Raw genomic sequence first — 24841 nt, 5'->3', positions numbered from 1 at the left:
ACAAGATGCAAGGCAGTCCAACAGAAAGGATGCTGGCTTTGGAGGGAAACAGAGATGAATAAGTGTTTTTACTTGCTGATCATTTTGTGTGATGCTCACTGGATCCTCACCTTGTTCCTCTGCTTAAGGACTGGCCCATTCATAACCTCCATCATATTACCCCCCAACTCAGTTTAGGTGTCCCTGTTCCAGTGTTCCTATAGCATCTGCTGAAGCTTTCCAGTAGGTGACTTATTCTGCTGTATTGTCACCTTCTGTTTAAGTGTCTTTCTCCTCCATTAGCTCATACAATTCTCCAAGACAGAAACTACCTATGTATCTTTCTCTCCCCAGTGCTGAAGATATACTTGGAAGTCCCTTTATAAATGTCTGCTAATGCCAAGTAATTTACAGTAGATAAAGAAGTTAAACTTCACTGACAGTTAGGATGAGCTCTAATATCTGGTGGGGGAAACAGGCTGGGACAAGCATAGCATCTTGGTCTAGACTAGTCTAGACTCATTAGTGCCATTTTAGGAAATTATCTGCACCAAGGTCTTCAGGGCCCCTCTGCTGCTCTAACAAGTTTGCTTCTTTGCCACATTCTAATACCTTCAACCTCTAGTGAGCACCTCCATTTCCAAGTTTCTTTTCCTGCTCAAGGAGACACTTATTTTTTAAACACAGTTGCAAGCACAAAAGTCCTACCCCCTAATTTAGTGGATTTCAAAAGCCCTTCACTGCCCAGAATTCTAACTCCTTTTACTTTCCCAGGAAATTTCCAGAATTCTAAACATACTGTTACAATTTTAAAATACTTTTAGATGACAGAAGCCACTACAGAACACCTATTTCTATTTCCTGCCTCCAGCTCTTCTGAGGAGACCAAGTAGCACCGTTTCTGTTGCTGCGTAAATTAGCACTTTTGTAATGCTCTGTATAGTTTACTGAATTTTTCAAGGTCCAGGTCAAAATATCATTCTTCACGAAGCTTTATTTTACTAGGCAAGAAAATAAGTTGGGTTCCTTCACAGACTAACTAAATATTTAACCTTTCTCCACACTCTGCTCATGCCTTTGTCTGCTCTCCACTCCACATACTTCTATGTCTTGCCAATATTCTTATCCAGCCTTGAATATGTTTCCTGATACCTGGAATCCCTTTCACAACCAGTCCTGTCTGTCTGCTCCCAGCTCCATTCCCTCCCTTGCTCTTGGAGGCTAAAGCTCCAAAAGCTATAGTTCCTAAGCTTGCCAGCTTGGTTTTTAGTGAAATTCTGCCAATGCCAGTAACTGGTAAGAGACTGGAAGACGGGAGGAGGAGAGAAAACATTTCTATCTGTTTCTGCAGGTAGCACAGGGGCAGATGCCTGCGGGTTCTAGCATTCCTGTTCAGACAGCACGGCTCCACGGTGGCAGCAGTAGTGAGTGTTCCCCGGGTTTAGCCATGCAGCGTTCCTGTGCTTATGCTGCCTGCTTTGGTTTCCCTACATCAATTACTAACAAGAACCTAGAACATAAAAGCCACCAGTCTTCACAGGTACCTGCTGGCTGCTGGCAGACACAGCAGTAACACTGAAGGGCCTAAGACTGGTAATGGAAGTTTTTTCTTATTCTCTGAAAGGACTAAAGAACCTTGAATTTTGAGCCCAGGGCTCCATGCTCTAGTTACTATCTCTTAAGCAGAGATAGAGCCAATGGTAAGGATGGAGAGAGACTTATGAGAGCTTACGTTTTCCAGAAGAACTAGGAGACTTTAAGAAGGGCAATCAGACTCATATAATGCTAAATAGCACAGGCTAGTATCAGTGTGAAGTGCTTACTGCTCCCCCAAGTCTTTGTAACAGCATTTTCTCTATTCATCTACAAGACTCCTAAGAAGAGCTATTTCAAAAAAAGAAAAGAAATGCAAATGACCCTTAAACATCTGAGAAGATGCTCAATTTCTCTCATAAGAGAAGTGTAGTCAAAACCTCACCGAGATACCTCTCTTTACCTGTCTAACTGGCAAAACCCCAGAAGTCTGGCAGTACATGCCACTGGCAAGGCTGGAGGAAGCAGTCATTATCATACATCGCCAATGAGAATTTGAAAAGGGTACAATCCCTATGGAGGTGAATTTGGCAATATCAAGCAAAATTATCCTTGCATTTACTCTCTGATCATGTAACCTTCTTCTTGGGATTACACAGATATATTAGCAAAAATGGGAAATGACTTATGCACAAGGCAACAGCATAATTTGTAGCAGCGGAAGATTGAAAACAACCCAAAGGGTTCATCAACAGATAAGTGGCTGAACAAACTGCAGTACCTCTGCACTAATGAATACCATGCAGCTATAAAAATGAATCAATAATATCTTTCTACGTAGTTAGCTCTAGTGTTAAGAAAAAGAAAGCATACAAAATACAGCTAGATATATTTGTCTAGCTTACAAAAAAGAAAGGTGAAAAAGAAGGTATATATAGTATACAGTATGCTACCAATGTTGGGGAGGATACAAAATATAAGTTAAGATTACTTATTCTTCATTTTTAAAGACAGGACAACCCAAAAAACTAAAGAGGAAAAAAAGAATACCTGAAGAAGTAAGGGGAACAGTAATATAAGCTTGATTTCTATAACATAGCTCTTTCATAAATTTGATTTAGAAACCATGTATATATTTTACATAGTTGTAAGAAAAAAGGTACTTTGAAGACAATCACTAAATACTGAAAGTGAAATGAAACAAATGAATCAAACTGTATACTGAAATAGTGGCATGATCACACACAGAATTATTTTAAGTAACTTTAGAGCACAGTAATTGTACTCTATATCTCTAGTGGATATACACTAAAGTCCCCAAAACTAATTGCAAAAATCTTAAACTATTTTCAGAGAGATCAGAGAGAATCTTAAACCTATCATATGGCACACGGTTGTACAGGTACTGTGACCTGAGACTGTTTGGTATGCACTGGGCACAGAGCAATGCATTACTGTGCTGTGTCACTGCTAACCATGACTTTTGGCATTGTGGCTGCTGTGGGAAAAAGAGGATGAAAGGTCAAACGGTGAAAGTGCAAGTGATTGAAAGATGTCCAGTTTATTTAATCCCATAAATGCAAAATAATATGTATTACCCCCAGTAAAAAATAAAAACAAACAAATCTCATTGATCAGTTTTGGAGGATGCTAGGTTCACTTTGAAAACTGGTAAATAAAAAGAAAGAATATAACATTTATCCTTCTCTTTCTGGCCAAAACATATCTATCTCAGGATAACCAAATGAGTGCTGAGAAAAATTTCTAGTTACTAAATGAAGAAGGAATGACAGAATTAGCTGTTAACTATTTTGCAATTTTGAATAAATGTGACTGAATATACAAAAGAGACAACCAAAGATTTCCTGTGTTTCTTGACAGACACATATCCTAGCACCTATAGGGCATTCTTAAAAAATATTTTTTTAAATAAAACTTGAATCAGATTAAGCCTCTACCGAATTACAACAAATAATACAACAGAGGAACATATCAAAAATTACCATGGGGACTCAATCGACAAAATACAGGCTATTAGAAATGCTACAGAATAAAAACCTAGTCTCTTCAACAAATAAATTGTAATTAAAGAGAAAGAAAGGGGAACCTATAGATTTAAAGACATTTAAGAGTCATATCAGACTTCCGCCAAGATGGAGGCATAGGTGGAAACACTGTGCCTTCTCCCACAACCAAGTTTGAATACAACAAAGGTTTGGAGAAACAAAGACACAAACAAAGGACAGAAAATTGAATTATACGGAAGTCCGACAACATCTAACAGTTCAACGGGGACGGTAAGAGGGGCGGAGTCAGCAGCGAGCAGGGTCGGGCAGGACAGGGCCCCTGACCCAGGCGTGCAGGCAGACGGGAACCAGTTGGGGTTTGGTGCAGACCGCGAGGGCATATTCACGAACAGAGAGACAGACCACGCAGGCCCCAGGGGGCAAGGGCTGACGGCGGTGGCACACTCGCGTGCAGTGGGACGAAACACGTGGGCCCGGTGATGGCAGCAACTGCGGCACTGGTGAGGGCAGTGGCAGCAGGGGGCGGACAGGACGCCATAGTCCCTCTTTGACCCCGCCCCCACATACAGCGTCACAACCCAGCGACTTAGTTGCCCTGTTCTAGTGAACACTTTAGGGCTCTGATCCTGCTATGGAACAGGCATGAACAACCCGAAAGATGGCGCAAGAAGAACTCAAAGTCCCAGAGCCAATAACTCTAAGCGACCGAGAAATTGCCAGCCTCTCAGAAGCACAATTCAGGACAGTATTTATCAGGATGCTCACAGAACTGGTAGATTATAGTCACAAATTAGAGGAGCAAAATCACAAATTAGAGGAACATATGAAGGCTAAACTAATTGAAATGAAGGGAGATGCACAGGAAACCAATAGTGATGGAAAGGAAACGGGGACACAGATCAATGGAATGGACCAGAAGGAAGAACAAAACATCCCACCAGAAAGGAATGAAGAAATGAGAATTCAAAAAAATGAGGAGAGGCTTAGGAACCTCCAGGACATCTTTAAACGTTCCAACATCCAAAGTATAGGGGTACCAGAAGGGGGAAAGAAACAGCCACAAGTGGAAAACTTATTTGAACAAATAATAAAGGAGAACTTCCCCAGTCTGGCAAAGGAAATAGACTTCCAAGAAATCCAGGAAGCTCAGAGAGTCCCAAAGAAGTTGGACCCAAGAAGGAACACACCAAGGCACATCATAATTACATTAGCCAAGATTAAAATGAAGGAGAGAATCCTAGAAGCATCAAGGGATAAGGGGACAGTCACCTACAAAGGAGTATCCATCAGACTGTCAGCGGATTTCTCAAAAGAGACCTTACAGGCAAGAAAGGGCTGGAAAGAAGTATTCCAAGTCATGAAATCCAAAGACCTACAGCCAAGATTGCTTTATCCAGCAAAACTTTCATTTAGAATGGAAGGACAGATAAAGTGCTTCTCAGATAAGGTCAAGTTCAAGGAGTTCATCATCACCAAGCCCTTATTATATGAAATGCTAAAGAGACTTATATAAGAAAAAGAAGATGAAAAATATGAACAGTGAAAGGACAGCAAACACACAGTTATTAACAACCACACCTAAAACAAAAGCAAACCAAGAGGACAGCTAGATCAGGAGTGGAACCATAGAAATGAAGAACACATGGAGGGTTAGAAACAGGGGGGTGGGAGGGGGAGAAGGGGGGAGAAGGCACAGAAAATAGCATAGATGGTAGGTAGAAAATAGATAGGGGGGAGGGTGAGAATAGTGGGGGAAATATAGAATCCAAAGAACTTGAGTCACGTGGTTATAAACTAAGGGGGGGAGAATGGTGGGGGAGGGAGGGGGCGGGTGGAGGGGATTGAAGGGGGGGAATAGAACAACTGTAATGGTATAATCAATAAAATATATTTTTAAAAAAAGAGTCATATCAGCTATTTATTGATGGTTTGGACTTTATCTAAATTCTGATACAAACAACCTGTAAAAACACACAGATTCATTCCAGACTTTCATTCACCCAATTAGGGACATTTGAACACTGAATATTCAATACTCATCAAGAGTTGCTATTTAATTTGGGGGTATTACAATGATATTGTGATTGTGGCTACAAAAAAGGAGTCCTTACTTTTAGAGATTGATTTCAAAATACTTATGGATAAGATGATAAACTCTCTGGGATAGGCTTCAAAATAATCTGATGGGGAGGAGGTAGGTAGTATAAAGATAAAACTGTGTTGTCTATGAGTTGATAGTTCCTCAAGATGGGTGGTGGGTACTTGTCTCTCTGTCTAACTAATAGGGTATTCAAAGAAGTGAATTTAAATATGAGATTAAATGCAAAGGAAGTTTTGGCAATGATTATGAAAAAGTGGAAGGACCTGGCAAATACCCTGTGTGAATCACAAAGTGGAGAGCCAAGGCAAAGCAAACACATTCTTTGGGAGGTTGAATGCTTTATAAAATAGCAGTTGTATCTATTCTAATGATTTCTTCCATGCTTCACTGGTAAGGTAGGTTCAAGCACCACATATTTGCCTCCTAACAAAGAGGAGACTGTCATCACAGGCTGACTCTACTTGGCAAAAATATAACCCAGTATGGCCCTGAAGCAGCCCCCCCAGGAAGGTGCGGATGAGGTAGGAGGATGCTGTGAGGAGAGTGTGACGCTCAGATGTGGTCAGTGTGGCCAGAGTTCCCCTGGATGCCAGGATCCACTTGGTTCCCAAGCTTCCCCGTGAATATGTACAAGTGAAACAGCATGAAGAATGACATGCTGTCAACAAAAATGGAGAAAAACCCTTTAGAAGACATATCTTGTAAAGCAAATGTAGTTCATTTTTATTTGTGTTTTTCCTGGCATCATTATACATTTTAAGTAATAACATTAAAATTTTATTTTAAAAAACAACACAAACGTTTTTAAAGTAATTTTAAGGACTATAAGGAGAGTACGACTCTAATTAGAGTAGCTTACCCCATGAAACAGAGACGGGGAACTGTGAAAGAAAGTTCTGAATCTTGAAACAGCAAAGTAGGGTTTGATACCTTAGTAGTTATTCATGATGACTTTATTTTAGTTTTACTCTTTCTTTCCCCCTGAAAATGTGGAGTTTATATAAGTGGTTCTCAAGGGTGGAGTGTGTATTTCATAGGATGTAGGAAGAAGTAAGCGGCTGGTGCTACAATTTGAAAGCAACTCCGGGTGGTTGTGACATCCACTGTGCCCACACCAGAGGACCGCTCCTTCCTTAGAAGGCCCATGTGCAGCCAAAATGTACCTGAGATCATCAACATGGAAAGCTGGCCATTACTACTGCAGACACCCCTTTCAGCTAAGCACATCTGCCACATCAGATATGCACTCCCTCAGGACTCACACACCTCCCTGCCTGCCCAGCACGGGGGCAGCTGTGAGCTGAGAAGATGGTAGGAGGACCAGAGGGGATCCCATTGCAGGCCATCTGCCCACATGTGCACCACACACCTGCTTACCTGCACCATTGCTCCCATCTGGCTGAGGGACGTTGAGAAGCAGATGATTTCAGTGTTCTCTGCAGTCAGATGTGTGAGTCCCACAGAAAACGGCTCAAAAAAGGTGTTTTGACCACTGTAAACACTTCTTGCATCTCTGAAATCTTCTCTCACCCCTTGACATGCCTGAGGCTATCATGGCTTTTGATAATGCTGACTGGTTCAGTGTGGACAAAGCACACAGACCAAGAACAGCATCCCTCACTACAAGTGATCCTGAGTTTCATCCCTATAATGAATGACCTCTCATGCCAGATGGGCTTGTTTCTTTGATAACTCCAGTGTCCACAAACCTGTTCTTTCTCCAATAAAAATGGAGGCCTTTTTTAAGTAGGTGGCACCTTGAATGTAGCACGTTTGAAAACCGAGGTGCACTGGGCTGAAATGAGTAAACAAATGCTTCACATTTTATGATTAGGAAAGTGGCCTGGTTTCTAAGGTGGTTCCCAGTGAGGACTCTCATCAGCACAGACACAGTGAGGTCTGTGGTCTTTAAAAGGATCTGAAAGGACCTGTGTCTCTCCCCACAGCCCCCATCCCACAGCTCACACAACTAAAAGCCTTGATAATATCAGGTAATGCTTCAGTATTACTAACTTTTGAATTATTTAAAAGTCACAAAAATTTTGAACATTTATATTTAATATTAAAAACCATATCCATAACAAATTTAAAACCAAATTACTTATTTTAGTTGAGCTCTAGACGTTCTCTGTATGTTGGAATAATCTCCACTCCCACTACTTTATAATATTACTTTCCTAAATTTCTTGTAGGTAAAGGATTCCATGTAGGGCACAGCAGGTTTTAGGAAAATTCAGACTTATGGCCAAAGAATCAGGAAAAGACTTGCAAGTTACACTCGCCCTCCCCATTCTGGTCATCACCATGTTTTCAGGACATCTGTCACTATGTTATGTGTCCCAGCATGGACAGGACTTGAGAAAGAGAGGGGGAGTGAATCCCCCTGTTGAGGCAGAGTTCTGGTTTAGGTGTACCAAGGCAGGGGCATCTTATCACCCCAACCTAAACACACAGGGTACATGTCCAGAGAAGCTACAGTAAAGGCACAGATTTAAGACTCTAATTAGTCAAACTATGATCCTTGCAAGAGCTAAGTAAAAACCTGAGGACATAGGAAAAAGGAATAAAAAGAAAAAGTCACTGATGATATCTAGAATGTCAAGACCTGGATGGACTATACACATTGCCAGACTAAACAGTACCCAAAACTAAAACAAACACAAAACACAACAAAATACAACGGAAAGCAACTAGATAAATAATTAAACCAAAATTAAAAACACACTTTTGAAAGATCAGTCAGGAAGTACTTCCTCCCAGGAAACTTGACTTTTACAATGACAATTCAGTTATTCTGGTCTTACTCAAATTATATGTAGGCATTTTCTTGAGGTGGTATGGATTGTCATTTCTTGGATATGGACTGATGTGTCCAAGAAAAGAAGACATATTCACACTAAATCAAAGCCAAAAATCCCTGCAGAGCCTAGATCAATATTATGCAGACTTCCTGATCTCACCTACCGTTAAACACAGGAAAGCCTTCGGTGTGAAAGGTTTTGCCCAACTATCATGAGCATTCCCCACATAGCAAATCTCAATGAATCACTAGAACATTTTCGTTCTTAACTACTAGTAAAATATTTATATTCTTTGATGTCTATTGGAATTATTATCTTGACTATTTCTAAAAATATAAGTCATCCCCTATGTAACTAAGCCATATGGCATTCAAATCCACCAGACTCCTTAGTCAAAGCTGATTAAGAGATGAATTTAGGTCAGTTAATGGAATAACAAAATATTTGAAGATAAAATATCTAAGTATACATACAAAATGTAATTGTAATACTTACCTATCAGACCCTTCTCAAGAGTGAAGGTTTTGTTTGTAAACATACATTCAAAAGCCACAATGTGAAAAATCTTGTTCACTGTGTTGTGAGTCCCAACTATTCGAATATACCTGGGGGTAAAAAGAAAAGAAAATCTGTTGAAGAAAATGAGCTTCCATTGCAACCAATCCAAATATAATAGAATAAGGTATATTACATATAATACAGTGTACCACAGCATGAACTAAAGGAGACTTTGAACTAGACTTCAGACCCTGCTCCTTAGAGCTAGCAAAATTAGGGAGATGACACTTTCCAGAGCATTAAGTAGAACTTAGATTTGATTTACCTAGAAAATCAAGCCAGGTACTGTTCAGCTCAAACCCCAACTGTCAGTACAATTATGCATCCATGAGACATTGATGCTGGAGGCTAACAAACAGCTTCTATCTTCACTTTGTGGTCAGGAATGCGCCAGTGGAGAGGTGCACAAACGCGCAAAATCAAATGCTTTCCAACTCAATGAAAGATTTCATCCATTGGAGACAAATGCATGAAATCAATATTGCTTTCTTATTTAAGAGAAAACCCACAGAAACTACTGGAAATGATTCAGTTTCTTGTACTTTAATATTGCTCCCAAATCCTTGTTAGAAAGTTAACCCTTTATACTTACCCCAGCCCCCCCACTTGACTGCTGGGAAGCCTTCTCCTGACCTGAGGAAGTGATGTGCAGAGGTGACCCAGCCTGCCCTGCAGCCTCCCTCCTGGCTACACAGATCTGGCATCTGCACACAGTGCAGAGTTTCACAGGGCTGGTCTTGAGCATCTTGGCCTGTCCTCCCTGTATCTCCCTGGAGGCTTCACCTCCAGCAAATAAGCATTAACCTTGCAGCGACTTGTTCCGATCACTCTCCAAAGGGATCTGACAGTTCACAGGTTAATGAACAGACAAACTCATTCTTCTGAGTGTCACAAAAATCCATGGGGACTGTGCCACATTCTTGTTGGAATTCAAAGGAAGAACCAGGAAAATAAGTATATTAACTGATAATGCTCTACCAAATTATGAGCTATGTGCTCTACAGGATGGGACATATTAAACGAACAGATTTCAATTAGGAGATGACAGACTGGGCCGGGGTTAAGCAATATCCTCTCCACACTGTGTAAAACAACCTCCTACTTAGATGATATAATTTGCTTCTGAGTTAATCGCTGTTCACTAATTTGGTAATTTCCTTACATTTCTCATCACTCCAAGTTAACTGTATAACATAAATGCCGATTTAAAAAATTCACATTAAGGAGATTCAGGGGTTTTATATCATCAGTATTTTCCCTCCTGTTTCTTCAAGCCTGAATCTCACAGCATTCCCTGTGCACCTCATTTAGCCATCTGCTCCTTGAGACGAGTTGATCACTCATCTTCATAACCAATATAAATGCCATCTCCTGGACTGCGTTCAGCATGCCCACATCCAATGCCGAGTGATGCTGTTTTTCCTGTGTGGAGAGTCAGGGCAACTGCTCCATCACCTGAGCTCTCTGGTGAAGCAGGAAGTTGGCCTTGATCTGTTCTCTTGAGCTCTCAAGGCAGACAGAAGTTCCTGAATTTCCTGGGTTTGTGGGGTTCTTTCAAAATAAGTTCTAGCCCTGACTGGTGTAGCTCCAGGGTTGAGAGCCTGCAAACTGAAAGGTCGTCCTTTCGAATCCTGGTCAGGACATATACCTGTGTTGCAGGTTTGGCCCCTGGTTGCAGGCGTGTGAGAAGAAACTGGTGTTTCTCTCATATATTGATGTTTCTCTCCTTTCTGCCTCCCTCCCTCCCTCTCTAAAAATAAATAAATAAAAGCTTTAAAAAAATCTAAATGGTCTGAGCAGAACAGATTGTGTTGTTCTTTACTGTTGATGGTGACACTCTCTCTGGGCTTTCTGGAAGGGGAGGGGTGTGTTAAGCCTGGCACCTTGGCCTGAATCTAATTTTGTCCATTTCCTTAAACCCGCAGAAACTCAACCAGCATAGCATTTTCAGCTGCTTATGGTTGTGACAGTCTGAGTGCTGCTGTCTGCAACCTTGGAGGGAATGGAGGGAATGTGGTTTGGTGGAATTTGATCAGACCATTTTCCTGTTCCCTAGTTCCGCTAAAGGAGAGACAGTCCTCCTAACGCTATGTAAGACAGAGGAGCCAGGAAGTGACTAATAGGACCTTTTCCCATTGGCATTTCTTAAGGTTAATAGTCTGGCTGACTAAGGGATGCAGTAATAATCCCCCGCTCCCTTTCTTTCTTTTCAAAACATTATATGGAACCAAGATCTCATAGTCATTTCCCAAATTTTACCCCCTGCCTTGTTCCCCAATTATAAGGAACTTAAAATAAAAATTGTAGTGGAATACATTTTACAGCCTTAATGATAGTGTTTGTGATAACAAAAAGATAATACATATGGTTGGAAAAGCACTGAAAGATGCCTCCAGATGAAAAGTTCTATATAAATGAAGATAATGTTATCTCTGCTACATAATCCTGAGGTCGAACTAGCAATTTACCACTGTATATCACACTTCTTGATTAGTCTGTTAAATGTAATGCTCACAACAAGTTTAGTTATTCTATTTCTACAATACTTTCTAAGTCTTCATAAAATTATAGCATAATTTACAAAAATGGCATAAAGTTCCTATTCAAATACACATTTAAAAAATGGTAAGAAAGTCAGAAGAAAGAAACCATGCTTCTTTTCTCCACCAAGTTGCTGCTGAGCACAGGATTGTGTCCTTTGCTGAAAATCTCAACTACAGCTAGCAAATAGGCCTCACATCGTGCCCCAGCCTCACTGACTGGAGCTCCACATTACAAACATGGAGGCCCTGTGCAGCTCAAAAGGAGAAGAGCCCTGATCCATGAGCAATGCCGAGATGGACAGGGAGGCAGCACCTATTTTCTTAATGGGGCTCACCAGGGAGCCTCCCCGAGGCAGGAGAGAAGTTACTACTACCTGAGACAGTGAAAATCCAAGGGGTGGGCATGGAAGGGAGTCCTCTCTTCTTTATTTTTTTGAAAAACAGAGCAAAACTTGCTCTGGGTCATAACACTGAAGCAGGAGAGGTAGACACCACATTTTTTTTCTGTCACGAAAGATTTTGAATAATAAGCAAAGTTTAAGATTAAGTTTTTCCCTTTCAACACCATCTTTTCAATGCACAGTCAGACTCAGATTTAACCCGATAATAAGGGCAGTGACAGCTAGTGACTTCATCAGTGTTCAGAGAGAAGACTTTTGAAAAATATAACAGCGATCCTTTGTTCTCTTGAAGGTCTTCAACAGCAATGCAGACAGTTGGAAGATAATTAAAACTTAAACAGAGCTAAGGAAGGCAGATATACAACAGATCGGCCATTTCTTCGGACGGAGAAGTGAAAGCCGTCCATCGTGAGCCCCACTGTAACAGTCTGCTTCCAAAATTCTCCCCTCTCTATGTTAGTTGTTAGGTGCTAACAAAGACTGGGTCTTGAACACAGTTCACAAAAGGATGTTTCTTTTCGATGCTGAAGTTTCTAGGAGCTATAATATTGTGGGTGAAGATTTGTGTTTTCATCAACAAAATGGAATCTAAAACCTCCAAGGATAGCACTCTGAAACTGAAAGGCAGCAGAGTTCTGAAGAACATGCTTTGGAGTCTAAAAGAACCAGGTTTGCAGCCCAGCCCCACCATTTAATTAGTTGTGTCACTTCGGGAGGAAAATGTTTTCAGCCTTTTTAAGCTTCAGTTTCCTTCTCTATAAAAGGAGGTCAGTAACACAGACCTTATAGAATATAAATATGTAAAGTGTCTAATGGCAGTGCTTGGCAAAGCAGGATATGTTTAAATAAAAATTTAAAGAGCAGATCATTGAATACAAAAGTTCTTGGCTTGAACTTTGAGAAAACCATTGTCGGGGAGAGAATTCCTATTGTGGCTATTAAACTGGTACATCAATGAGGAGGCAGGCCCAGGGGCAGACTTCGGGCAGACACCCAGGCAGGGTGTCATCCTTCCTCTTAGGGCACAACGGCAAAAACACTAAGGGCCACAGTAAGAAACTGCATCCCAAGTATGAATGACCTGGCTCTGCGGTATTTCTGCTTTAAGGCCCTAGTCTCCAGAAAAGCTTGTTTAAAATGCATTTGACCTGACTCAGCTCCGCATGAGAAGGCAAGGGAAGAATCTTTTGCCCACATTTGGTCCAGCAACCCATACCCAGCAGAACATTTCTTTATTGTACGAACCATAGAAGTTTAAGAAAAACAGAATTTCCTAATAGTAGATAGACATCGGAATACTGTGACCTACAGAAATTTTGCTTTGGAGATTTCATTATATTCCCTGTCTGCTCCGGGAAGGTACAAATTCCTATTTTCTTAACCTATGTTTCCATCATTTCTTATCAGGATGCTAGCAGATTTAGTTCCTAAGTCACACACATTACATCTTTAACATACTAAAACAAGAGAGAGAGAGAGAGAGAGAGAGAGAGAGAGAGAGAAAGAGAGAGAGAGAGCCAGCAACTTGTATATTCCTACTTTAAACCCTTGGTATTTATTCTCCAGTTCCGGTGGAGTACAAGCCTACTTGTAGCAGGTTACACTACAAGCTAAAATTGAATTTAGTAAGAAATATTTAAATGAGCTCTCAAGGGATCAACTAAAGCCAAAATGCTTCAGAATTCTATTTTTTGGTAGACAAAGTTTTATTCTCAAAAGGAAATTTATATCCTTGGGTTAAACAAGTTCCCTTGAGAAAACCAGAGTTGGCCTAAGACTGGTACAGAAGAAGGGATCCTTACCACACCGGCTCTCCCTCTGAGGTAGCCACAGAACTCTAAGGCGAAAAACTGTTCTTGGCTGTGGCCAGATGCAGTGTCATAACAAAAACTCTAGCTACAGCTTTCCTAGGGCTTTGGGACCATGTGGCGTTTGGATCACCGTTTCTAAGATTTCCTATTTGACCTTTCCTTTGAAGGATATACTAAGAGTGTGCATGAACAATTCTCTAACCCCAAATGCAGGTAATGTCTGCAAGTTTCCCTCGTCTAAAATTTTCTGTTTGTTCTGGGTCCAATGCTACTGCTCTATAATCACACTACAGACTGAAAGGGGAGGGGAATTCAGGTCTTGTTGCTAAGGCAGCAAGTAAAAAACAGTTTACTGCCAGAATGACGAAAAGCTTCTAGAAAAAGCATGTTGCAACAGAAAAGATTTGTTAGTCTTACAAAACCTTCCCTCTGGCTGATCTGTGGAGCTATGATTCTTGTCCACTGACTTCAGCAAAGGCCCCAGCAGCGTTTGCTTATTTGGGAGAGGAAGAATTATTGAGAGGTTAAACACTGTGTCTAGAGTTAGCCTAAGCAGAGGCTGCTGTCTCAGAGAGCAGCCTTGACGCTGTGGGACAGTCAGCCCTGCAGAGCAAGCAATCCCGCCCCACCACCTCCACCACTCAACCTGAAGGGCACAGCAAACCGGGTGTCTGTGCCTCAGAGAAAACTGATGGCATGCACATCAAGTATGCGGAAGGGAAAAGATGGCCATATAATTACTAACGCATCAGAACCCAGCCCTACCGTAATAGACAGTCATTCCAACTTTAGAGATAAATATTTAAGTGACGTTTTTTATTTGGAAGAAATAAATGAATTTTGAACAATGACAGGCTTTTTCCCCCACCCTCAAATATGCAGAACCTAAAATCTGCCATAAAAATATGCCTTCAACTTATGAAATTATATTTGGAGTTAATATCACAAAAAGGATTTAATTGTAATGCTTACATAAATCATATAAAAATAATATAATAAGTAAAATTTATGTAATTCATTCAAATTCTCTGCTTACATATTTATTCTTGTAGGCATATTGCGTAAGTCTGCTTTTAATCAAGATTTGAATATGTACACGGCATAAGAAATTATGCTAATCACTGTGAGGAATGGACCCAAAAGACAGGGCATAAACCTTAAGGAAAGACTAAAACATGTAGTGATGAGGAGAAAGATAAAAGAGCTTCTTACCTATTCACACATGGTAGTCTAACCTTCAAACACCAAATTTAGCAACATGAACTTTAAAACAAACATGGCTAAAAGAGAAATACCCCGACCACACACACACACACACACACACACACTAGTGATGACTGACTCAGCCAACAAATATCAACTGAGTATTTACTGTGTGTCAGCTACTGTTCCTGGGTGTTGGGATATGGGATTAAATAAATATAAAATCTCTTCCCCATGAAATTTACATTTCAGGTCAGGAAACAGACAGCAAGTTAAAAAATCAAATAATTACCTACTAGTTGGTAGGTGATCTATTTAGCACAGAACTTTACAGACCATCTTGTTAAACTGGAAAGATAATAGTTTGAAACCTGTCTCTGCAAGAAGAGAAGAAGGTCAAGGGGGAAGGCACCACTCTGCCTGAGAAGAGGCATGAACCGAAAATGAGTCTGGGGTGCAGACGCAGTGTACCTATTACAGACATTTAACAGGATATGAGCAAAAGATCTAATTAAGCAGGCCTCTTAGAATCTGGAAAGAGGAACTGATTTGAATTTCATGGGAAGAAATGTGTTATTTATTTTATGGTTTAGTTTTCTTTTTATCTTTGCTTTTTTTTAGACTGTAATTTTCAAGGGATTATAGAAACAAAATGGGAAGTAGAAGATATAAAATGAAAAATGAGTTATAGAGAGAAGGACAGAGAGGAGGACAGAAAAAGAGAGGGAGGAAAGGCAGGGGGCGGGGAGAGAGGGAGAGAGAGAGCATGAATGCGAATAAACCAATCCCTTCTCTATCCTGTTATGTGCTAATGTGAACAAATCCCCATGTGGGAATACTGTTAACCAATCTTATTACTCAATAAAATATTTGAAACCAACACAAAGTATATTTAAAAAAATAGAAGTAAATTACCAAAAGTTCAACATTTGCATTTTTTCATTAACTTTTCCGCTAGTCTGAGATGCTAGGAGAGGGAGGGAACATTTCACTAGTTTTATCTTTAGAATGGCTGCATTATCTTTTTCAGTTTATCCAATAGACTATACATTTCCATGAATGTAGACAAATGAGTCTAATGGAATTGTGCACTAGAGAAAAAGCAGAAGAAAATTAAATTTGTTAGTTTTCCTACATATTTGTAAGAACTCATTTGGTGACTATGACCTGTAGCAAGCCTGCTTTAGGAACATGATGGGTAAGGCAAGTCTCTCTCTCTTTCTCTCTCTCTCACTCTCCATTTCTCTATCTCTGTCTCTCAACTAAGATTATGATGGGTATATGCCATTTATTGTAACCTAAAATTTTAAGGGCTGGAGGGGTCCCTCTTCTTTCTTCCTTTTAGAGTGAAAGACTAAATAGTGAAGAGAGGCAAACAGAAGGAGAAAGGATTTTCCTTTTCTCCAAGAAAAATCTCAGAATCCTTCTAAGAATGTAAACATTTGACACACTAAGAAATAAGACAGGAATTGCCCAAGATAGTCAGAATAACAGAAGTGAAAACTGAGTATCAAAGTCAAGAGAGTAATAAGGAGAGCACAGGGAGTAAGGAAATCACAAATCTTCAGTCCAGACACCTGAGAAATTAGCACTGGAATCAAAATAAATGCCGCCATCTTCTGAACACACCCACGTGCTAACCCAAGCATGTGTTATCTCCTTTCCTGTCACCTCCAGTCAGGCTGGGGACTGCGCTCAAAGTTCCACAGAACATCTGTCCCTCAAAGGTTCTGTATTGTTTACAAGACATTTGAAGAAACCTGTATTGCAGGTAATAATATCTCCTTAGAGAAGTAACTAAAATATATTTGGGGAAACCAAGCCAAACCCATAAAAGCCCCACACATGCCACCTACTATTCCCAGGCTGCTTCAATGCTCACAAAAACTATCAGACACCCTTCTTCACCTCTGGGAAATTCTGGGTCGGAGAATGGGTCAGGGAAAAAAAATCTAGAGATTTGCTTAGCACATAATTCAAGCATCAATATAATTATGTACAAAGCAACCAACCAGAGGCAGAGTAGTCAAAGTAAATTTTAAAAATACTACCAAACACTGGAGAGAAGTATTTTTGTCTCGGGCACCAAACAGGTATGGATATGTACAACACGCTAGCTTGGGGACTGTTAAAGCTGGAAGGGCACGACTGATTTCACTGTGGAAGCCTGTCCTCCCATTTCCAAATAGCATGAAGGATTATTAATTTTAGCACTACTGGTATAAGAGTTTTTGCTGCTAAAATCTGTTGTAACTTGAACATAAGAAAAACAGGAAAGAAAATAGCAAGATGCTCTAAGTGGCACTACTTGGTGGTTTACAGAGTCTGCACCTTATAGTAAGTCTGAACAGACACAGGAGTTTCAAACCTAACAGTCTGCCCAATCGCTTTAAGATACTCCCCATACTCACACCGTTTCTGCTAAGAGTCTTATGCACAGCTTAAGTTCAATTTTGAAGACTGTACCCAAGCCATATTTCTGGATTAGCAAGAAGGTTGGGAGATGGAGTACTTGGCAAGGATTGCTTTCCCCTACCCAAAGCTTCTTCAGAGTTCAACCATTCATGACCTAGACTTTTACTGGTACAGCATTAGTGCTAAGCCACTGATCAGAAAGAAAATGTCAAACCTTACACTTGTTTCAGAAATTCAAGGAAGGAAAAACATATGAGGTAAAGGCATATGAAGTAAAATGTGTACTTTGTAAGAGAGGATTTTTTAAAATAAAGAGGCTCTATGATATTACTAATAGTCTCTGCTACTCCTGTGGTGTTGGGATTTCTCATTAAAATAAAGCTGAATTAACTATTTCTTTTTCTTCTTTAAATTTTTTTATTGTTGTTTAAGTACAGTTGTCTCCATTTCCCGCCCCACTCCCCACCATTTCCCCTGCTCTGCCCATCCCCACATCCTTTCTTGATCCTACCCCTCTTTGGCTTTGTTTATGGGTCCTTTATACATGTTTCTTGATGGCCCTTCCCCCACCCCTGTTATCCACTCCCCCACTCCCTTCTGGCTACTGTCAGTTTGTTCTTTATTTCAATGTTTCTGGTTTATTTTGTTGATTAGGTTCCACTTATAGGTGAGACCATATGGTATTTGTCTTTCACTGCCTGACTTATTTCACTTAGGATAATGCTCTCCAGATCTATCCATGCTGTCTTTCTTTCTGCTGCATAGTATTCCATTGTGTAAATGTACAATAGACACTTCTCCAAGGAGGACATACAAAGGGCCCAGAGACATATGAAAGGATGCTCAGCATCCCTAGCCATCAGAGAGATGCAAAGTAAAACCACAATGAGATACCACCTCACACCAGTCAGAATGCCATCACAACCGAATCAACAAACAAGTGCTGGTGAGGTTGTGGAGAAAAGGGAACCCTCATACACTGTTGGTGGGAATGCAGACTGGTGCAGCCACTGTGGAAAATAGTTTGGAATTTCCTCAAAATGGAACTGCCATTTCACCTGGCAATTCTACTGCTGGGATTATACCCTAAGAATCCTGAAACACCAATCCAAAAGAACCTATGCACCCCAATGTTCATAGCAGCACAATTTACAATAGTTATGTGCTGGAAGCAACCTAAGTGCCCATCAGTAAATGAGTGGGTCTTTTTCTTCTTCTACAGTTTAAACAAAAAATTTTACACATATGTAATTTAGAAAGTTGAACAGCCTATAAGTTTTTTTATGCAATACACTCCTCCCATGACCCATTTTCTTCCCTCCCCACTACCTGTTTTAGTGGGATTTTTAGGATTTATTTCATATCTATAATTATCCTGCTTGTAATGCTACTTCTTGATTTTACAGTTTTAGGTTTTATCTACAAGTATTTAGTGATCCCATCTCCACATGCACCCTTTCCCATCCCCCCAATTTGTTTATTTATTTAATTTTTATTTATTGATTTTAGAGAGAGGGGGAGGGAAGGAGAGAGAGAAAGAGAGAGAGAGAGAGAGAGAGAAACATAGATTTGTTGTTCCATTTATTTATGCATTTCTTAGTTGCTTGTATGTGCCCTGACCAAAGATTGAATCAAAGCCTTGGTGTATGGGGACTATATGCTTAACTGAGTTACCCAGCCAGGGCCTACCCCCTCAATTTAGATTAGATTGTAATTTTGGCTAAATCAATATTCAGTGTTTATATTATGATTTTGTAAACATTAATCAAAACTAATATATGAAGTACTTTCCCTTTCTGCACAACTTTTTCCCTACTAGAGTAGGGAATTGTCTTGATTTTTTGTTATGCTTAGTTTTGTACTCAATACTAATTTGCCTCCTCTGCCCCAACTCTCCCTTACTTGAACTAAAGCTCTTCTCAAAACATCTGACACATCAGGTATTTCTAGCAATTTCTTCTTCTTGAAAAAGGCCTCCTCCAGGCCTTTTGGCTGGTTTAAATCAAGTCTGACCGCTCTCTATGTCTTAAACAAGCTGCCATCCTGGGATCTGCCTTCACCATCATTCCAGCGATTCCTTTCATCCTCCTCCCATGCTAAGCCAGCCCTATCCTGTGTCTCAGGTTGTTTCCTTTCTTGGTCCACTCTCTTATCTTCATGGAGAGCATCTCCCAATAGCTTTTCCCAATGGAATTTGAAAGGTAAAATTTTTAAGGCTTTGCTTGTCTGAACATATCTTTAGTCTACCTCCATATTTGATTGGTAGTTTGGCTGGATATAGAATTTTAAGTTGAAAGTGATTTTTCCTCAGAACTTGAAGGTCTTAGTCTGACTGTTGAGCTTCTAGTTTTGCCAGAAGAAGCCATTATGATACATGACTTGGCTTCTCTCTTCTTCTTCCTCCTCTTCCTCCCTCTCCCCTCTACTTCTCTTTCTCCTTTTCCTCTTTCTTCTTTTAAAAAAATGTCCTGCTCTAGAAACAGGACATTTCCTCAACGTTAGATTTCCTCAATGTAGATTTCCTCAACATTCCTAGTATTCTGAAACTTCATGATAATATGCCCTGGTGTGGGTCTGTTTTCGTCCAGTGGGTTGGGCACTCAGATGGCCCTTACAATCTGGAAACCCATGTCCTTCAGCTTTGGTAAATTTTCTTGAATTATTGTTATCAATTTCTTCTTCTGGATTTTTTCTAATCTCTCTTTATGAAACTTTTAGTTTTAGATTGGACCTCCTTATCTTCACCTGCACTTTTATACTTTTCTCTAGTTGCTGTCTTTTTGTCATTTGTTCTCCTTTCTGGGAAGGTTCTTTATCATCTGTGCTACCCACAATGTTTTTCTTCTTTGCTTTAATATTTTAAATATCCAACTGTATTTCTTATTCTCCTAATGTTCTCTTTTCATGGCATCTTCTTCTTGGTCTAAGATTGCCATATTTACTCTAATTCTCTAAAGACTCTAACTGTCTTAGAGTAAATATGGCAATCTTAGACTAAGAAGAAGATGCCATAAAAAGAGAACATTAGGAGAATATTATTATATAATAAAGTAAAAATAAAATATTATTATTGTATTTTAGTTTTCATTTCCCCATGTAATTTTTTCCTATTTGCTTTTTTCAGATGTCTGGTTGTCAAGAAGATTTCCAGGAAAAAACCTAGACATACAATAGAAAATTGTGAAAATATAGTTGCCTGAATGTATCAATTGTCAGGAAAACCCCACTTTCAGATTCTTCAGCTCTTGCCTGGTCAGATTGCCTGGGAAGATGTTTTTAACCCACTGCATAGAAGGTATAGGCTTGACTAACAGAATTCCAGAAGTTAAGGGTGTGTGTGTGTGTGTGTGTGTGTGTGTGTGTATGTATGTGTGTGTGTGTGTAGGGATGGAGGGCAAGGTGTTACTGAGAGGAGGGGTCTCAGCACTTGACCACTTACTCTTCTTATAGTACAACCTTTCTTAACTGTGCAGGGTGTCTTTCCAGTTTTAGAGACCTCATTTTACCCTCATGAAAGGACAAATACTTTATGCTCTCACTTACATGTGGCTTCTGAAAAAGCATAACCCACCAAGACAGAGTAGAACAGTAGTTGCCAGGGGCTGGGGATGGGGTGGGAAAAAGGAGATGTTGGTTAACAGGAAAAACTTCTGAAGACAGGGAAGGAAGTTATGAATAAGTTCTGGGGATCTACTGTACAGCATGGTGACGTCAATGAACAAAGCTGTACTATATACCTGAAAGTTACTGCGAGAGTAGATCTTAAATGTTCTCACCTCAAGTACACAAAAAAGGTACTGTGTGAGGTGAAGAAAGTGTTAACTAACTCTATTATGGTAATGATTGGACATTATATAAGTGTATCAAAGCACCATGTTATACATCATCATGTTAAGCTTACACAATGTTATATGTCGCTATAACTCAATAAAGCTGGTGGGGCAAAAAAGAATAGATTTCTAGTTTTCTATCAGAGTGGTGGAGAACCAGTCAAAGTTCTGTGAAATGGGGGAGAAAATCTAGAGCTCTTCATTTTTTCATAAACAAAGAGTTATCCAATCTTCCTCACTTTAGCCTCTTCCTACTGCCTCATGCACTGCAGCTTCAGAGACTGGCTCTTCTAATAACTAAGCCTTCGCAGATTCAGTGGCTTAGAATTCAGTTTTCGTGAGCCGGTTAAATCATTTACCACTAGTTCATCTGCTTTGCAGCTTCCTCTTTCATGTTTTACCTCCTCTTTCTATTTTCTTTACCCTTGTAGGTTAACACCTAAAACAAATCCCTTTACTGTCATTTTAGTGTAGTTTTCTTCTGAAGGGCTGAGACTTGTGTGTTCATTCTGCCACCACTGCCTGAAAGCTTAATTTGATTCAGAAGAGTTTATCCATGCCTGTGGCTATTCCTATAAGGATAAAGGTCCAATCAAGGATCTTTTCTGGACTAACTCACAGAGTCTTAGACTTTAGGTCTTCCAAGCTGCTATGGCCACAGGGTACAACCGCTAAAACTGCTCCTTATGTCAATAAAACAGGAGATATAACCATTCCTCCTCACTTCCTTCCCTGCCGTAGGCCGGAGGGCTACAAATCTTTACTCCTTCCTGCCTCAAAATAACATTTTCACTTTGTTTGCTGCTCCTCCTTCCTCTTCCTTGTCCCATTTCTTCCACCAGGTCTTCAAACAGCTGTCTCAGACTATTTAGCTAGTTTATCTTCTGAACTGGCTTTTTGCCAATTAAATGTCCAAACAGGGATATGTTCAGACAGTCCCATAAATTATCACCATTCTGCAGAAAGATTCAAATCACTCAGTGATTTTGTTAGTCATAGTCTCCTTCTCTTTAAAGGAACGGGATGTGTGTGTGTGTAATTCCCACTGAACAAAAATAAAATAATTCAGCTCATCCTCACACTGAAACAGCTGCACAGACAGCACTGGCTGCTCTATTTATCTTGATAACTGCAAAAGCACCATCTCCTCCACTTCCCACTCCTTCCAGAACAATCACCGCACTCCACATGCAGATGGAGTGATTTAGACTCGCAGAGACAGGCTTGTCTGATGTCCTTCCTGCACATTCCCACAGCACCCTCCCTTTGCTGCTGTTGGCAGGACCCAGTTGGTTCAGATAACAGCTGTTGCAGAGGACCTGGTAGATTCAGCTGTGAGTTGCCTAAAGGCTTCCTAATGCCCCAGCTCAGCCAGCTCTATCTAAGCAGAGCCTTGGGAAGTGAATGCCAAAGTAGGAGAAAGTACATAGTGACATCCTCTGTAATCCTTAGAGCTATTGCTGCAGCAGCAGCAAAAGACAGGGGGGAGGAAAAATGAAGAAATACCTCCTAGGTGTGGGGAGCAGGGTGCCCAAGGTTCTTCAATCAGACAAATGGAGAGCAAGATGCAGGAGGAATCAGGGAAAAAACTTTCAACAAGGGTCCATTCAATTTTACTGCTTACTCCAGGGAGAAAAAGGAAACTCTCAAGTCATCTGTTTTCATTCATTGAGTCAGACAGGATTTGAAGACAATAGGAAATGATTTCCAGCTGATTGTGAACTTTTTGTTAAGCAAGGAAAGTGCACAGGATGACCAACTATTCCGGTTTGCCAGGTAACAAGCGGGTGTTAGGCAAAAGTCTCACAGCCCAGGAAACTGCTCAGTCAGGCAAACCGGGATAGATGTTCACCCTGCAGCCCCAGTAGCCATTTCCCCTTCTAGGCTCAAGTGAATGAAGCTGGGCTGCATTCACATTCTGCTCAGCGCCTTCCTTATCTTCCAGGGCCGCTCCTGTCACACACACATTCTTCGCCTATATCATGCACAGTTTAACAGACAGGGGCATGAAAAGGCCAGCCTGGGCTAGACTCTCAGTAGAAAAGGGAACTGTGTCATTCAGAGTTCTCCAAGCTTCCTTTCTGGAGTCCCTGTCAAAAATGCAAACCTTCCAGCTCACACAGCTGAATCAAAGTGATCAAGGCAGAAACCCAAAGAATGAGACTCGTCTCAGTGCCTGGAGAAACAGAGCATCCCTCAATACCTTTAAAATGCTGAACTCTGAAAGAAGAAAGCCAAAGAAAACTCAATTACACAGAGGCTGATAATTCAGGGTGTGGATTACTCAGGCACTCTCCTCTATTCTCCCCTCCCTCTGCCACTAGTTATTAGGCCATTTTACTGCAGGGAGGAGGAGGAAGGAAAGGAGGGGAAAAGTTGAACTAGCTGATTATTCTACTTATGAGCAAGTTTCCTAGGGAGGGTGTTCAAAATATTGGTTCAAGAGGTTCTGCAGCAGGGAAAGAGAACTGGGAAATGGGGATTGTAGAACTACTTGTTTATCTTAATCATTTGGTTTGACAGGCTAGCAGAAGTATGAATGTTAGACAACAAGAATAAAACCACACAAGATCCTATCTTTTAAAAAGACGGTTTGTCCTTTGACAAACACCAGAGACAAGCGGTAATGCTGCTGATTTACAAAATAAATATAATTGTATAATATATTAGGCTTTGCTGCGAATACAAGAAAGAAAACTGTACTTGAACAAGAGTTAAATAAAAAAATACAAAAAATAATATATTAGGCTTTGAAAATTTTACAGCTCAATTACAAAAGTGCCTCTAGTTTAGACTAAGTGTGATATACCAACTTGAGAAAGGTATCAGAAAGAGCAATTCTGTTTTGGTTTATTCACTTAACTTTTCAAAGCCTCAAGTTTCATCTTTGAAGGGGAAAATAACAGTGGCTAACTTAGTGAGGGCTGGGTTAAAGAATACATGTGGCTGAGCAGTCAGTACGTGACCAGGCACACACTGAGTGCTCAGTACTTGCTGGCTAACACACAGTAGTAGGCGCTCAAAAACTGTCAAGTCAACATATTTAACATGATCAACTCAGCAAATTTTTATTGAGGAATTATTGTATACTAAGTACTGGTAGGTACTAGATATGGAAATAAATATGAATAAGTCAATTCCTAAAAGACCCATTGTTTTGATACATAATTACAACATATATTAATAAATGCTATTATACAAATTCTACACAAAATAGCATGGTAAAACAAAGAAACGGCCCCTAATCCAAATTGGGAAGATCTGCTAGGGCTTCCCCAATGTGGTCTCTGAGTACTGAAAGATTGGGGGTAGGGGAAGGGGTGCCAGGGAAAAATGAGTCATGAGGAAAAACCCAGGCAGAAGAGTGGCATGTATAAAGTCTAGGAATGTGACCCGCTGAAAGGCTGGGAAGAGTGTGGACAGTGCAGTGGGACTGAGTTGGAAGCACAGGGCGTGGCTATGAAGACAAGAACAAAAGGATGATGGGAGACTAGAGAGAGACCCTAGAGTTAAGAGAGGGACCTGGTTTGTTAGTAAGTGAAAGTGATTTGAGCACATTTCAGTGCCACAGGGAAAGCTGTGAGTAGAGGTAGAGGCTGCTGCTTCTCACCAGTGCAAGGGTGGACTGGGTTCTGACTT

The 24841-nt window shown here is 40.4% G+C and overlaps 1 protein-coding gene across 2 annotated transcripts in view; it reads right to left on the bottom strand.

The window, feature by feature from the left end:
* Positions 1-24841, bottom strand: part of BTBD9 (BTB domain containing 9) — a 470437-nt gene that overhangs the window by 155575 nt on the left and 290021 nt on the right. For both annotated transcript variants that reach the window (XM_037063262.1, XM_037063263.1), the window contains exon 7: positions 8937-9046. In XM_037063262.1, the coding sequence (XP_036919157.1) occupies positions 8937-9046 (110 nt within the window). The remainder of the gene's footprint in view (positions 1-8936; positions 9047-24841) is intronic.

The sequence above is a fragment of the Sturnira hondurensis genome, unplaced genomic scaffold, assembly GCF_014824575.4.
Source record: "Sturnira hondurensis isolate 20B ecotype Veracruz unplaced genomic scaffold, ASM1482457v3 Scaffold0014430, whole genome shotgun sequence".
Classification (NCBI taxonomy): domain Eukaryota; kingdom Metazoa; phylum Chordata; class Mammalia; order Chiroptera; family Phyllostomidae; genus Sturnira; species Sturnira hondurensis.
This window is presented reverse-complemented; position numbering and strand designations above follow the sequence as displayed.